The following is a 17192-nucleotide window of genomic DNA, read 5'->3' on the forward strand; positions in this document are numbered from 1 at the left end:
TTAGTTTATCCTTCTTCAACAGACGACAATTTTTGAAGTTAGAGCGAGGTAAAAGATTTTATGCTAAATAATCAGTCTGTTTTTATTCTACAAGCTTTTTGACGTGACAGTTGACTCGCTTGCCAAATAAATATCGGTTTTTATTTGTGACACCGAAATAATTACCGAAAGGATTTTTTGGACGAAAATAAAATCCGAAATGCAAGAAATAAACTAAATTATTTCAAAACACACCCTCCATTTTTCATTTGCTTTTTCATATGATTCATCCACCGTGTATCAAAACTATCAAACCATGTCAAAATTACTTTACCGATACATTTATTATATGTATTTGGGTGTAGCAGCAAAGGAAAGACCTTTTACCGAGAGGGTGGAAATTGCTCTTTAGACCGAAGGCTCAATTGGCTGGAACTTGTATGTATTCATACGTATCGTGTGTTGTATGATAGCTACCCACTATAATAAAACCTAATAACCATAATTTTTGCTCCACTAGCGTCCCTAGATTAGAATGTAGGAATTGGTAAAGTTAAAAAGTTTAATAGGTGGCCATAGCAGCAGCTGATGGAATTTCTCGCCGGATCTACTCCGGAGCTCACAACCTGAATCGCAGAATTTAAGTTTTGTAGTGTAACTGCTTATAGTCGAATTTAAACCAAAAGAAGAAGGGCGAGTATTTTTAAGCTCCATGATCCGAAACACAACTAGCTATCTGTCTGATTATAGTTTCGAATAAATCAACTTCACTTCATTTCATCTATAACATTATTACTCCATATTGTTGCTATTAAATAATAGAATGTATAAAAGATGTAATAATAATAATGTAACAAAAGATTGGACAGTATGGTATAATACTTTTGATTTTTTTGTTGGAAGATGAAACCACTGCTACAATTGTCAATATAATTAACAACTTTGTATGTGTACTAACTATAGTTAACTGTGAGGTTTACTATCTATAATACCTATGTATAATACCTACAACCTACATGTACTAACTATGGTCCTACATTTCTAAGTGTAGGTATTGTCGACTATTGTCGAGACTTTTTGGCGGGAACGCGAGGAGTGAAGTTGTGCGATTTATTTTATTTTATCTATTAGTGTTATTTAGCGTTTCTCCAAGTTTAAATGTATATTAACGGTGTTTATTAACTATTTAGAATCTGTGAAAGTGCACAAATGTGGGAAAATGAAACAAAGTCGCTGAACGTAACTTCACGGGATCTTCCAAAAAGTCCACTGAAAAAATCTCAGTAAATGACCACCATTTTATTGAGATTATATTTCATCCCATATCATTTCATTTCTATGTCATCCCAGCTGATGAGTGTCTAAAATTTAATACCTTCATTTCATTTCATTTCATTTAACGCCATATCGATCTTTGAATCGATTCGAATCGTAGCCTAATAAATATATTCATTCACAAAAAATCGAGGTCCTAAAGATCGATTCCTTAAAAATCGATATTTTCAAGTTATAAATCAATTTTATGAAAAACAAGAAAAATACCATAATAAATGATCTCTTATCAGTAAATCACGGAATTTTTTTATTCAGGGAATTCGATAATGACAATCATAGAAAATTATTTTTTAATAAATTAATTTATAATTATTAAGTTATTTTGATTACCATGTCAAAGTATCAGGTTAGGTTTAAAAGAAGACATTTATTTTCTAAATGTATTTGTTAAATTAAGAAGTGAAGAAAATTGATAATTCAGCTTATAGCAAATTTTTGAGCCATTAACTCTTTAACCGACAACACCGTAATATTACGGGTACATTTAACCAATCCTCTACCCTCTATATTGTATATTATATATTATTAAAATAGATGAATTCAATATAAGTGTAAAGTTAACTGAGTATCTAATTATCGCAAAAATATGGACCCTGATTCTCTATTGAAAGTTAAAGTTGAAAGTTAAAGTGCGCGTAGCGCGTAATTTAAATTCCAAATTTGAATAAAATTTTATGGTCTTTACCAAAACTGAAAAAACCGAATGTCGATTTTCAAGGGCGAAATATCGGTTCATTGAATCGATTCAAAACTACATATCGATTTAATCTTTAATAAAAATCGATATTTTGGTTCAAAAAATCGATTCTTCGATGATTCGATCTCAAATCGCATCCCTACTACATAGTTTAAACGGTGCATTCACAAATTTTAACATTAAAAATAAATACATACGTACATAGCCTTTATTAAATTTTTTAAATAATGAAAAACACAGCAATATAATGACTGCCACAACAAAATTTTCTTGTTCTCCGTCTAAGGAGTCTTTTTATGAAGCCGTTCAAATTTTAATAACCAAACCCCATGTTGTCAATAAGAGATTATGGGGTAGTAAGATATGGTTAAAACAGAATTGTATAAGTTTGAAGGAAACAGTAACATGGCCAAATCACATTCATAAATTAGAAAGTGTGAGTACACCAGAAATCGAAAAGTACATAGATTGTATGTATAATACCATGAAACTTCAAAAGTGTGATGGTGGTTCTATTTCAGATTGTTTTGAAATAAATATCTTAGAATTTTTCCCTAAAAACTACGCTGATAAGGCATCATATCAATTAATAATCATAAACAAGCTTGAGAGTTATATAATATTTTATAATGTAACACCTAGTGAAGTAATCCAAAATACAACTCCTTCATTTACTTATGGTATTCATATTGAGAATGATATGGTTGTCTTGAATGCACACTGTGATGGTAAGTTAAATCATTTCAGTACACCATTAGCTTTAGATCATTTTAATTTATACTATAAGCACAAAGCTTATTAATGACATTTTTTAGATGAAAACTCAAAATCATACATGTGGCTCAAGAATAAGCTCTTACCACAGTTCATCAAATGGACAACTGAAACTGAAAGCAATAATGGAAAGAAGAAAATCTGCACAGCTTCTTTAACTTTAGTATCAAGTAGTAAATATTTTGAAAAATATAATGAACTAAAACTCAAGTATGGAAAAGACTTGGTTAAGGTATAAGATTATTACTTATGTCTTTTATGAATTTGTGATAGTACATAAATACTGGTAAAACATGAGAGCTAAAACCTTAAGCTCTACATTGGATCTAAATGTAGCACAGTGATTCTGTAAGTATTGAGATGAGGCACCAAGTAAGTGATTGCCAAGAACAGAGATGGAAAACAGTACTAATGAAAGTAGGAAAAGCAATTTACATACATAGTAATGTACTAAAGGGATTCCAAAAAGAAATGCAAAATAACTTTTTAAGTACACGAAAATTTCTAAGAGAACAAAAAAAATCTTAAGAGTCAAACTGTTAACTTATTTCTTGCTTTCAGGGACTGATAAGAAATAGATTGTTTGTTAATGATGCAAGCTAACATAGTGCTATCGCAGTCCTGTCTTTTTCTTCTCCAAAAAAGTATTCTGAATTAAAGTGCAGGCTAGGCAAATTCCAATACAATTAAGACTTCAGTCACATGTCTCGTGTGGAAAATTTAATGAACACTTAAGCACTAAACTTTGTTTATTACATCAGAAAAGCAAACTCCTGGTCTAAGCATATGAAATATAAAACTTTAAATCTTATAGAGATTTAATATTTTAGATTTGGCCAGAATGTACTGATCCTACAAAATTTGTATATGAAGATGTTGCTATTGCAACTTATTTGCTCCTGCTTTGGGAAGACCGAAGTTTAGTAAAGAAACAAACATTTGTGGATCTTGGATGTGGCAATGGTTTATTGGTGTATATATTATGTAAAGAGGGCCATGCAGGACTTGGAATTGATGTAAGAAAAAGAGAAATTTGGGATATGTATCCACCTGAGGTAAAATTGAAGGTAAGTTTTTATAATAAATATCGTGGGGTGAAAGGCTATTGGTTTAAGCATTTTACTTATTACACAACATTTATCTTTGTAATTAAAGGTCTATTTTATTTGGTATTAGCATCAACATTTCAGTTTCTTCACATAGCTGAAGAATTTTTTTTGTCATGATATATTTTACAAATTTTAAACTTTAAATGACTCCTATAAAGTTGCAAATTTTGCTTAAACCAAAAAGCCTTTCACCCCTCAGTATGGTTATAATTATTATTTACAATATTGTATTAATTTTCACGATTGTTTTGTTTATAGATGAAAACTATTGTACCCTCAGAAAGCAATCTGTTTCCAAATGCTGATTGGATTATTGGTAACCATTCTGATGAATTGACACCTTGGATTCCTGTCATAGCAGCTAAGAGTTCTTACAAATGCAACTTTTTCCTATTGCCATGTTGTGCATTCAACTTTGATGGGTCCAAATACCAACGAGTGGATTCTAAAAAAAGTCAATACACTGAATATTTAGAACACGTAAAGAAAATTTGTGAAGATTGTGGTTTTATAACTGATCTTGACAGACTTAAAATACCAAGTACAAAGAGAATATGTTTAGTAAGCAATGGTCGAATCTACGGTCCAGACACTTATAAACACAGTATTAATAAAATTTCTAAAATTTTCAAAGAGAAACATGCACATGGTAATGAAGAAAATGACACCTGGTTGGCAGATTTTAAAGCTAGAGAATCTACACAGAAAGTACGGAATTGTACACAGTTGGATAAAAACCTAATAGAGTCAATAGTAAAAATAGTGACAGACTGTTTGCTTGAAGGGTGCAGTAAAGACTGTAACGAACAATGGTCTGTTGGAAAAATTGTTGAAATAAGTGAACTAGTTTCACTAATTCCAAAGCAAAATCTTATTAAACTTAAATCTGAATGTGGGGGTTTGCAAACTTTATTAAAGAACAATCACAACATATTTCTTGTTTCTGGTGGTAAAGTGCAGTTGAGATATCCTAAAACAGTAGACCAAGTGATTACTATTCAAAAGAGACAAAAAATAATTGACACAAAAATACAAGTAAAGCCTTGCTGGTTCCACAACAACCATCCTCAAGGGTGTCCCCTGTCTAGCATCAATTGTAGTTTCCTACACAGTAAAGGATAAATTAATAAGAAAGATGAAGTTTCAATTAATTTATTTTTAGCAAAAAATATAAGAATGAGTACCCGTTCCACAAAAAAATATCCCATTTAGTAGCTGAGCATTAAATTACTCTTTTAACAATAACCACTGGTTCAATGCAGTGTTTTCATATTTTTTCCGCTAATCATTGTTTCTGAGAAGATTCCCGTGCACCCAATATATATTATAATAACTTCTAAAATTATCCAAAACACTAGCGTACCTCATTTCTTTTATAAAGTCTATAAATTAATCTAAATATCACAAAAACATTTATGTACAGTTAGTACCTTGATGGAATAAAAATATAATGGGTAATTAATGGCTTGTAGATAAATTTTATTCTATACTGAAGACATTATTTAATGCATTAAGATTCTTGTCATCCACTAATTTTGCAGCTTCATGTTCGCCCATAAATGAGCAAACCATTCGTAATGTTGTCCAGATTGTTGATGAACTTGTATCAGTATTTAGTGCATTTGGATACAAAGTTTTGGCTTTGAACTGTTGATTCAATGCCACTAAGAAATGTTCAGCTGCTTGCCTGTGTGCTCCTAAATTCATACAAGTGATTCCAACATTATACCTTGCTCTGATAAATCCTGGTTCTAAATTCAATGCTTCATGATAAGCCTCAACTGCTTCTTCAGAGCGGTCACTGTTAGCCAATGTGGCTCCAAGCCTGTTCCATAACTTGGCATTATCACTTGCTACCATTAATGCAGTTTTAAAACAGTCAACTGCTTTGTCATATTCTTGTTTTATGTTAAAAACAACACCTAAGGCATTTTGTACATCAGCATCAATTTGATTAGGATTCAACTGTGCTACTTTTAGATACAAAGATACAACATGAGCTTCTAATTCTTTTAAGTCTAACTTCTTTGGATCAATGTCATGAGGGAACAGATCACTGTATTTAGGACTTGCTTTTAACCAATCCAATAATGAAACAAAGGCATATTTAGGCATATTTTCGTTGGTATAAGCTGCTGCAAGTGTTATATATGCTTCTAGCTGTCTTGGATCAATTTCTAGTGATTTCTTAAGAGCAGTTATTGCCAATGGATCTTGTTCATTCTCAGCTTGAGTTGTTCCGAGTAGAAACCAAGCTTCTGCAGAGGCTGGTTGTTGTTGACAAGCTGCTTCAAAACAAAGAACAGCTCCTGGAATATCTCCTAATTTCAATTTTTCCTTTCCAATTTCCAAAGCACTTTTATTTTCTAACATGACATTTCCCTCAGTGAAATTATATTCATTAGGAATACCATGGGCAACCTCTGAATTCCAATAATCAGTGACATCACTCAGTTTATCCCATTCATCTTTATATTTTTCTGCCATTTCATCAATAATTTCATCTTTAGACAGTTTTGCCTGGTTTCTATCAATATCTTCACCAAATTTCATTTCACCAGAACTAATTCTTTTCATAAATGACATAAATTGATTGTAACCAAGTTCATCATCATTCTGATTGCTTTTGACATATTCGGTTGCCTTTTTTTGTACATCATTGTCAGAAGTTGTCATGGCTCCATAATTTTGCATTAAAGTTTTTGGAACCATTGAAAGAGATTGAGAGTGGCCAATTCTAGTTTGATGCATCATAAAAGGTATAGTTCTTGGCATTGAAGGTACTGGCATGTAAGATGTAGAAGGTCTAGCTATACAATTCAAATTTGATTGTAAAGAAGTTGACGGACTTTGTATACAATTAGTAACTGTTATGTTGTGTTGAGGTAAATTGCCAAGTAATGCATTCATGTTAAAAGACTGAGGTATATTTTGATTTTGCGATAAAAACTCTTGAACATATCTATCGGACTCCGATCGGTGTTGCAAACTGCCTGTATCTCGACGCACTATGTTGGAAAATTGTACAAGTGCATTGTTTCCACCACAATCACCACCAACAAGTTTGTTTAAAGACATTTTTTATTTACCTGATTATTTATTTACAATGAATGACTTATCACACGTACGTAGTATTCGTACAAAGGTCAATGCTCGATCAAAGCTAACTTTTAGTAAATATCAACATAGGTTTTTGCTATCTTTACTAAGCTCAGCTATTTACGTACAATTATACTTAACTTTAACTTCAACAATATGTATTTCATTATTTTTATTAAAAATAATTTAAAATATCGATAATTTGTCTAATAGTATCTACAGATTTTTTTAGGAGATTTTATGACCTGGTAACTGAGACCTTTAAGTCATGTCCTGTTTTAATTTATATTATTCATAATTTATGAAAAGTGATATTATAGAGTGAAATGAAATGAAGATGATTCATTTGAAACACTAGTCAACTGGAATGAAATTAAATTAAATGAATTGAGATGATATGGGATGAAATACAATCTGAGTAAAAGGTGGTCATTTACTAAGATTTTTTTAGTGGACTTTTTGGAGGATCCTGAGAACTTACGTCCAGCGGCTTTGTTTCATTTTCCCACATTTGTGCACTTTCACAGATATTAAACAGTTAATAAACCACCATTATTAAACATTTAAACCCGAAGAAACACTAAATAGACAAAATAAAACAAATCACATAACTTCACTCCTCGCGTTCCCGCCAGAAAAGTCAAGTATCCACAGATTTTTTTAAGGGATTTTATGACCTGGTAACTGAGACCTTTAAGTCATGTCTTATTTTAATTTATATTCTTATTTTTATGAAAAATGATATTATGGAGTGAAATGAAATGAAGATGATTAATTTGAGACATTAATCAACTGGGATGAAATTAAATTTGATGAAATATAATCTCGGTAAAATGGTGGTCATTTACTAAGATTATTTCAATGGACTTTTGGAGGATCCCGAGAAGTTACGTCCAGCGGCTTTGTTTCATTTTCCCACATTTGTGCACTTTCACAGATATTAAACAGTTAATAAACCACCATTATTAAACATTTAAACCCGAAGAAACACTAAATAGACAAAATAAAACAAATCACACAACTTCACTCGTCGCGTTCCCGCCAAAAAGTCCATTATCCACAGATAAATTTTATTTATTTATTTTTATTTATTGAAAGCATTGGCAACACTGCCATCAGCTTAAACTAATTTTACAAAAAAATAGAACATGAACTAGAACTTACAATAAAAACACAAATAAAAGAAACAAACCAAACCAATTACAAATAATTGAAAACAACAAATTAATGACAAAATGAATTGCAAGAACTTACTATAAAAAAATACAAGTTTTCTTTCAACAAACAACAAAAAAGAACATGAGTCGTTATAAAAAAATAATTAAACTTGCACATAAGCAGGAGACCTATGATACATTCATGAATTATACATTCATAGTCGTCCTATAGTGTGAAGTACAAAATTATGCACTATTGAGAATAGTTGTGGAAGCTTTAAAATACCTTGAATGGAATTAGGAATAGATTTTAAGCCTGTGTCTTTACATAATGCATTAAACAATAATCTCTGTTGATTGAATTCAGGACAATTAAAAAAAATATGATCTAGATCACACATGCCAGAGTTACAATAAGTACATGCAGCTGATTCACTTAACTTTAATCTAAAAAGATGCGCAGGAAAATAGCCGTGGCCTATACGTAATCTACAAATAATCGATATAAAGGCTCTTCCCGGGAAGAATCTAAAATTATCAAACCAAGATTTAGTACTAGGTACTGGGACTATTTCAGCTAAGCATTTACCTTTCGTTTCTCTGGACTTAGACAAGTAATTAGACCAACGTTTCATCATATTTTGTTTAATTGAATAAACTAAATCTGAGTACGGAACTTTAAAATCGGAAATATTTATATATTTTGTAGATTTGGCTAATTTATCAACAAATTCATTACCCACAATACCAGAGTGACCTGGCACCCAGCAAAATTCAATAAATATATTTCTGAAATACAAAAAACTCAAACAACTTCTTAACTTATAAATTAAACTAGCGACCCGCCCTCGCTTCGCTTCGGAAACATTAAAACACACATGAAACCAAAAAAAAAATTAAAAAAAAATAAAAAAAAGTAGCCTATGTTCATCAGGGACAATGTCGGCTTCTAATGGAAAAAGAATTTTTCAAATCGGTCCAGTAGTTTCGGAGCCTATTCGAAACAAACAAACAAACAAATCTTTCCTCTTTATAATATTAAGTATAGATAATTTACAGATGCACTAATACATTTATTTTTAAGAGCTTGCAAGGCGCTCATTGAATCAGATAGAATTAAAATTTTGTCCCCTGCAGAGTAATTTACTCGAATGTGCTCTAAAGCATATATAATACCTAGTACTTCAGCCGAAAAAACAGAGAAAAAATTGCTACATTTATAAACTGATCCTATGTTCATGGACGAATCAAAAAATGCAAAACTAGTTCTATCTTTAGTTTTAGAGCCATCTGTATTCACTTTAACAAAATCAGTCTTATCTTCAAGGAACTCCAGAAAATCATTTTTAGATTTAAACTTGATCAGATCAACAGCCACATCTCTCAACATGTCATGAAAGTTATATTCGAAACAAGGCAATAGGGTAGACCAAAATACCACATCCTGAAATTCAAAATTCAAGTACGTTATGGTACTGGATATGGATGAAGAATTATGAAGCGGAATTAAATTATAATTTGGAATATTTGCATACTTCAAATACCTGTAAGTTACTTGATTATCACGGCTAATAAGCTTAAGGCAATAATTATCTATTATAAAACTTCTTCGTATGAATAGAGGAACAATACCAGCCTCAACTTCCAAGGAATTAATTGGAGACGACATCATAGCACCAGAAATTATTCGTAATGCTCTATTTTGCACAATATCTAATTTCCTAAGAATAGAAAAATTCGCGTCCGAAAAGAACATACTGCCATAATCGAAATGGCTTCGGATTGTTGCAATGTAAATAGTTTTTAAAACTTTGGGATCAGCTCCCCATTTTACTCCAGTTAGCGATTTTAATATATTCAAACCTAATTCAGCTCTTTTACAAATAACATCAATATGAGTTTTCCACGAAAGATCAAAATCTAGAGAAAGACCAACATATTTTACGAAAGATTGAGCAGGAATAATATTATCATAATTGTATAAAACTTTAGGGTAATGCAATCCATTTTGGGAAAATAAAATTGCAGAACTTTTGGAAATATTGACCTCAAGCTTTAGGGAATTTGTAAGTAAATCGTAAATATTACGCAAACAACTATTCATAACCGATTCACCACTTTTAATATCATTACAGTTTACATAGAGAACAAGATCGTCAGCAAAAAATAAATGTTTAACAGAATTTGGAATTTTCTTTATGAAACGTACTAAACTAAGTATGAATATGAGAGGTGATAAAACGCAACCTTGAGGAGTACCTTTAGTAGAAATTTTAGGACCAAATAAACTAGATTTAATTTTCAAAAACATAGAGCGCTTGTTCTGAAAATTGTACAGCCAGAACAGAACATGTCCTGGAAAGCCTAAAGAATGTAGACTTTCAATAAGGTAGGAATGATCTATATTATCAAAAGCCCCTTTAATATCTAAAAATACCGCTAATGTAAATTGATTATTATGGAAGTTATTTTTAATATCGCCAATCAAACAGCTTAAGTTATCTATTGTACTTTTGCCTTTACGAAATCCGTATTGAGTACTTGGTATTAAGTTGTTCTTTTCAGTAAGCCACTCTAACCTGTTTTTTAACATAGTTTCGAAAATTTTCGAAAAACAAGAAGTTAAAGAAATGGATCTGTGAGAATTGATACAGTTGGGATCCTTGTAAAGCTTTAAAATCGGTACTACATGTTGAGTTTTCCAAATCGGAGGAATACAGTTGTTTTGCCAAAGATCATTAAATATTTGCCATAAAATTTCCTTGGCATACTGGGGAAGATTTTTGATTACTTTATAAGGGATGAAATCAGGACCAGGGGAGGTTTCCTTTTTATTTTCTAACGCAGTCGCAAATTCGCCCATAGAGAATGGGTCTACCATCCATTGAGCCTCCGGTTTTCCGTGGCTGTTAAAAAAATCTTGTAACTTAGATTCAGAAATTTCATTCTCAGAACCAGTTATCGAGTCCAAAAACAAAGATGCATTAGTGGGATTTTGAAAAAAACTTGAAGACGAAGAAATATGATTGAGTTTATCGTGTTTAAATCTACGAATGTGATCCCAAATAATTTTACTCGAAGTCATTCGATTGAATGATGAGCAAAGATTCATCCAGCTTGAACGTTTTATTTCATATAAAGTTCTTTTCTTCAAAGCGTCCAGCTTTTTGAAAATAATATAGTTTTCCATATTTGGATAATGCTTGTACGATAATAAAGCAACTTTGGCTTGTAAAACTACGCGGTCACAATCAGCATTCCACCAAGGAACAGCTTTGGAACAATTCCGTTTTTTGTGCGAGTAACACTTTTTGTCAAAAGTCATTAATATGTCATGTAAAATACTCAAAAACATATTTTAATTTTCAAGAGGGTTATCAGCGAAGCTAAAACTTGAAAACTCACTTTCACATAACTTATTAAATTTTGACCAGTCAATCTTATTAAAATTTATGTTAGATAAAGAGGTATTATCTAGTGTATCAACTTGATTTATTGAAGAGGTGGTCGGGCCAAAGGAAGGATGGGAAGGAAGAAAAGCATCGTTAAAGACTTCAATAAGTAGTGGGAAATGATTACTACTGAGCAAATCATCAAGGACAGAAACTGTGCAACTAGAGCTAAGAGCAGGGGAAGCGAATACTAGATCCAATACATTTCCTTGTTGACCAAATGGAGCAAAGGTTGTGATTGTGTCATCATTTAACACTCTCACCGTCATACGGTCCGCCGGCGGGTCATATATTTTCGAGTTAGACACTAGACTTGCGCAAAACATCACTCCTCAATGTAATGTGATATGACATCACTTTTACAGACAGGTGATATTACTCGAAAACATTACACATCACTCTTAACATTACTCGGTGCGTTCAATAGATACTGTGACGACGAATACATTGTATAATAGCCGGCAAACTTCTTGAGCATTTGTTGACGTAGTGGGGGTAAGTTTGCGCATGGTACACTCACATGCAAAAACATTATTTACTCTGCGTCATAATGCAATTAAATTATTAAAATCAACATATGTATTTATTTATATATTTATTAGAACATCAACAAAAAATATAGGTTAATAATTGTAATAATTTAATCTTGGGGTAAAATAGATATTCCTTCTATTAAGTCAAAACTAGAGCTGTTGCCAGGTCTTCGTTCAGTTGAAGCGAAGCTGGTATTTGTAATTTTTTTTTCGTTATCATAATCTTGACCATTATCATCATCACTGTTTTCATCACCCGAGTCGCCATCATCGTGATAAGTCGACATAGGGCTCATCGGTGTAGTTTACGACTCGGTCGGTTCGATCTTCTTTTTTGTCTATAATTAATTATTTTTTGAAGATATTCGATTCGTAGTAATCGAATGTTACTTTTTTCAATTACCAGCTTCCGATTATTTTCTGTTTTTTTTTTCCATCTGAAGCCTAGCTCTTTCATAATTCGTCTTAAACTTCATTCCGAGCCATTAAAATGTATATCTTCTTTAAAATTTTCGAAGCCTTTCTACGGTACGGAGTTTCGCTGCTTGTTATGTAGTTATTATGATTACATCTTTTTATTACAGATTGAACGAAACTATCCATTCCGGTAACTTTCTTCTTCCCTGATCTTTTCTTACCCGGAGTCCCAAGCACGATGAGCAAGCCAGAGCCTTTAGCTTCGTTAATAATGCACCTAACAGTACTCACTGATGTTTTTGTTGCTTCCGAAGTCCGTTTTACTTTTTCCATAATATCATTCTTCCTCTGTTTTATAATGAAGCAATATACGTCGTACACAATTTTTCTACCCTTTCTTTTGAATACTACACCAGTTTGTCGCGGCATAGTGTATTTTATATAAAAAATCAACAAACACTCAACAAATAGCAATGGCAACAAAGTCAACAAGCAATTATAACAAAATATAACTTAACGATTAATAACGATAGATTTTTCACTGTACGCAAGCGTACTTTTGGGAGCAAGCGGAACGAAGGCGCGGTGCGGGACGCAAGGTTCGACTGATCTACCAATAACGCGCTCGATACGATTTCCCCTGCCGTCGCGCCTCACCCTCACCACCAAAGTGATCTAAAATTCGGTTCTGCGCAGTCAAGGTCATTTGCTCACGATGTTTGCCGGTTACTATATCTATACACCCGAATCATTACCTAAGTGATGTGTTGATACACATCACTTAGGTAATGATTCGGGTGTGTCATTACAGTAGTGTATTACAATACAAAGTATGAACTTTGTATTGTAATACACTGTTATATTACTTGACAGAGATTGACTTACTTAATAATATAATAATTTTATTTTTTACTTAATATAATTTATTGTGGGATGAACGGATTTCATATGGCGACTTAGACTGCAAATTGAGCTCGACAATAATGTTAATATACGAGAGCAGTAGATGCATTGTTTCGGCGCGATATCCTCAAAGTGCATCCAAGGAGGACTGTACTTTCATTTAGACGCCGTTATTTCTTTCACTTATTAAACACGCATTAAAACAAATAATAAAACTATCTTCAAACAAGTGCTTAAGTAATTCAAATCAAACACAAAAATTAATATGAAATATTACTAAACAATTACGAGCGACTAGCGATTTTACAAAAGTTGCGAATAAAAAATTAAGTAAGTACTTGCGGGAAACTACCGGCTGGCCGCATGAAAAATATAAACACAAATACCTATATTAAAATTCAGACGTACCATAGGTATAAAAATGTACCTAGCGGCCGGGACATACGGTTCCAAATCACTAGGAATAATTCCGTGTCGCTTGCTCATTTATTTTGCGTCGATCGGTCTGTCTCGCTCGCTCGGTTCCGTTCGTGTATTAAGCAACATTACACGACAAAGAAAGAAACATGTTGGGTGATGGTGTGATGTTTGTTTCCTTCGCGTAATGTGTGATGTTGCATTACATCGTAGAGTAATATTACCCGAGTAATATCACTCGCATTACTTACACATGTCTATTAGACACGCCACCAATATGTTGCAGTAAACGAGATTAGCAGGCCGTACGGGTCGCCGGCGCACCGCATGTTTCGCGCCAAAATATAACAAAATTTCTGTAACTACTTAAAACAATTTCGAGTCTGTCACGCCACACCTAATAATCAATCATTAGCCCGCCGGCGGCCCGCACGGCTTGCAACGGTCGCATTTACGCGCATTTTTCTTTAGATTACCATTACTTTCTTGTGCATTTCATCATTTGTGCGAAGTTTTTATCATTATGTAAGATTCAGTAGATGCCTCAGACTACCAACCATCTACAGACGTAGAATTCGGAATCATAAATAGGTGTTCTGATGATAAATCTTCAGAAGGAAGACACCATACATACAGACGCCAATACCAACATCCGTCAGAAGCGGCAAAAGGCTTGACAAGTCTATAAGCATGTGAAGTAAAAAAGAAAGTCAATACTTAGTTTGCCCTTCAAATTTCTAATTTTTCTTTTCCAGTAGTCTCCGAATGCTTTACAAACTTCCATAGCGCCATTATAAGGCAGTAATGTCATTTTTTATGAATAGAACTAAGTTCCTATCGTTTATAATGTATTTTTATTTGCTGTAATTAACCCTCTAGTAATCCTATAAATTTAAAGATACAGCAACAATTTTTTTTTTAAATTGTAGGTAAAAGAGTAAATTTTTCATCTGGCAGCTTCACTTTTCTGTAACAGCAGGCCATCCACTATAAAATTAATATGAAATCACGAGGTGGTAGCGGACCGCACGGCCTGCTAGTACAAATAAATAGTGAGTCCGCCAGCCGCCCGTATGGCCTGCTAAGCTCGTTATCGATTTTTCACCACGGCCTGCACGGCTAGGTATAGTTGCGACCGCCGGCGGACCGCACGGCCTGCCGCACCGACAAATTCTATATATAGGTGGCGGTGAGAGTGTTAAACAAACTAACTCAGAACTTTCCACATAATCATGAAGGGCTTTACCTCTTCTATCATTGACTCTTGAACTCCAGGAAGCATGATGTGCATTGAAGTCACCAATTATTAAATAATTATTTGAAACAAATTTAGAACATGAATCTTTCAATAAATTAATAGTGAACTTACCATCTGGTGGTGGAGGAATGTAAACACATAGAATGTCAAAAGAAAAATTATTAATGTAAACTGTAATTAAAATATTTTGAAAATGATATTGAGAAATTGTGTCTATTATTTTAAATTTATACTTAGAGCGTAATGCAATAGCAACCCCACCATGTGGGTGGTTGGAATCTCTTCTTATAACATTAAATCCAGGTAATTTGATGATTTTATGTGAAGTTAACCAGGTTTCATTGAATAAAATCATATCAACACACTTGTCAAGTTTACTGAGGAAATCTTTAAGTTGATCTAATTTAGGAAATAAACTTCTAGAGTTCCAATGAATGATATTAAATTGACCAACAGAATTATGCATATAAGATTGAGTAGAAATAACCATAATTTATGATGTAAAATTTGTTACTAGCATTTCTTAAATTAATTGAGTAGATATAGGTCCAGAAGGGGATTTAGAATCCTTTTTTTTTTAACAATTCTATTAAAGTTTTTGTAATGGTTCTGATGACAATTTCTGAATTGATAATGTCTGAAATTAAAGCCTTACCTTGAGGGGTCTTCGCAGATATAGGTATGTCAAGAGGTCACAGGGTTTCTAATAACAGGATTCTTTAGTATGGCTGCGTATGATGTTTGCTTGCCGATAATCTTATTTTTTACTTCAGGAACCTTGGCTGCCTTTACTGAGCAAGAGTAAGAAACTGCAGAATGTGGCCCACTGCAGTTGGAGCACTTGAAGATGTTGGGAGTGCTGCACTCCCTATAAAAATGATTGCCTGAACAAATAGAGCAAACTTGAGTGGCTTTACAGGCACCACTTCCATGTCCGAATTTGTAGCATTTAAAGCACTGTAATACAGGTCTAATATAATCCGAAACAGGCATCCAAATATGCTCGTATGTGACATGATCAGGATGGCTAGACGCCAAAAAAGTAACCAGCACAGTTTGCAGCGGCTTGTCACTTCCATTTTCTTGTTTTTTGAAAAATCTTTTTACTCCGAGTATTGTGCATGAAGCTTTTAAATTTACTAAAAAAGATTCTTCATCTAATTCCACAGGAGCTCGAATAATTCCTTGACTCTCAATGCTATCGTAAGGTATTTTTGCTGTCCAATTGTTTAACTCCATAAAGCTTACATCTAATAAAAAAGCGTTAGCATCCCGAGCACAGCCAAAGTAAACTTTAGCAAAAAAGTTTCCAGCAGCTTTGACATACTGTACCCCTTGAACATTTTTTAAAGTTTTGTTTATTCTTAACAGGTCCATTGGGACTCTGTTATTTGGTTGCGAGAGGCTTGACTGAAGAAGCACTGGGTATTCTTTTTTTGTAAGGTCTTCATAAAGAGCATGGTGGTCTTTAAAAAGACCGCGCTTATTTTTAATGAAAGTCATTTTTATTTTGCGGCTTTCGTCGTATTCAGATGAGGTCAATCTTCTTTTTCCCATTATTTTGGGAGCGGACACAGGGGCGGAGCTGAAGCCCTCACCCCCGTCGTCATCGTCCATTATTACGGAACACACTTATGGAATATAATTTTAAACTCTAACACAGTGAAAAATTAAGAAACAATGTCGTAAAAAAGGGCTAAAAACAAATAAATTAAAATTAACTTGAAAAAAGCGCCTATTTATTTTGACGTTCCCGCCCTTTTCCCAACCACAGATTAATATATTACACCATAGATTATACACTTATTATATTTTTTTTCTTTATGGCAATAGTTATAACTTTATTCTAGTTTCAAGTAAAAGGTAGAGAAACTACACGCGAGAATAAATAAACAAAGTCATCAAAATAAAAGGATAAGCTAGTTAAAAACAAAATATGGACATAAACTAACAAAAATAAAATAAACATATTAAATCTTAATATTATTATTGATTATGAAAGAAGATAATATTTAACATGACAAAACAAACATTATAATACAAAAAAGTATAAAGCAAAAGG

The 17192-nt window shown here is 32.9% G+C and overlaps 3 protein-coding genes, 1 long non-coding RNA gene and 1 pseudogene across 4 annotated transcripts; 1 reads left to right on the forward strand and 4 right to left on the reverse strand.

Annotated features, from left to right (window-relative positions):
- Positions 1-2090: 2090 nt before the first annotated feature.
- On the forward strand, positions 2091-5028 carry LOC114240268 (putative tRNA (uracil-O(2)-)-methyltransferase). Its single transcript, XM_028170731.2, has 4 exons — positions 2091-2739; positions 2827-3017; positions 3616-3852; positions 4153-5028. Exons 1-4 carry the CDS (start codon positions 2259-2261, stop codon positions 5014-5016), a joined length of 1773 nt encoding a protein of 590 aa, XP_028026532.2. The 5' UTR covers positions 2091-2258; the 3' UTR covers positions 5017-5028.
- Positions 5029-5356: 328 nt separating this feature from the next.
- On the reverse strand, positions 5357-7234 carry Pex5 (peroxisomal biogenesis factor 5). Its single transcript, XM_028170733.2, has one exon. It carries the CDS (start codon positions 6970-6972, stop codon positions 5374-5376), a length of 1599 nt encoding a protein of 532 aa, XP_028026534.2. The 5' UTR covers positions 6973-7234; the 3' UTR covers positions 5357-5373.
- Positions 7235-8193: 959 nt separating this feature from the next.
- Positions 8194-9019, reverse strand: LOC149502141 (uncharacterized; the record flags this gene model as incomplete). Its single annotated transcript, XM_089730485.1, has 1 exon — positions 8194-9019. A coding segment is annotated over one exon (654 nt), but the record flags the coding sequence as incomplete, so codon positions are not given.
- A 2926-nt stretch (positions 9020-11945) lies between these two features.
- On the reverse strand, positions 11946-14128 carry LOC149502142 (uncharacterized). The gene is made up of 2 exons (XR_016323630.1): positions 13842-14128; positions 11946-13287 (listed from the first exon to the last, which is right to left on the reverse strand). It is a non-coding gene; the product is annotated as an uncharacterized LOC149502142 (long non-coding RNA).
- A 1562-nt stretch (positions 14129-15690) lies between these two features.
- LOC149502143 (uncharacterized) lies at positions 15691-16890 on the reverse strand (annotated as a pseudogene).
- Positions 16891-17192: the final 302 nt, after the last annotated feature.

Source organism: Bombyx mandarina, chromosome 10 (genome assembly GCF_030267445.1).
Source record: "Bombyx mandarina strain Sakado chromosome 10, ASM3026744v2".
Classification (NCBI taxonomy): Eukaryota; Metazoa; Arthropoda; class Insecta; order Lepidoptera; family Bombycidae; genus Bombyx; species Bombyx mandarina.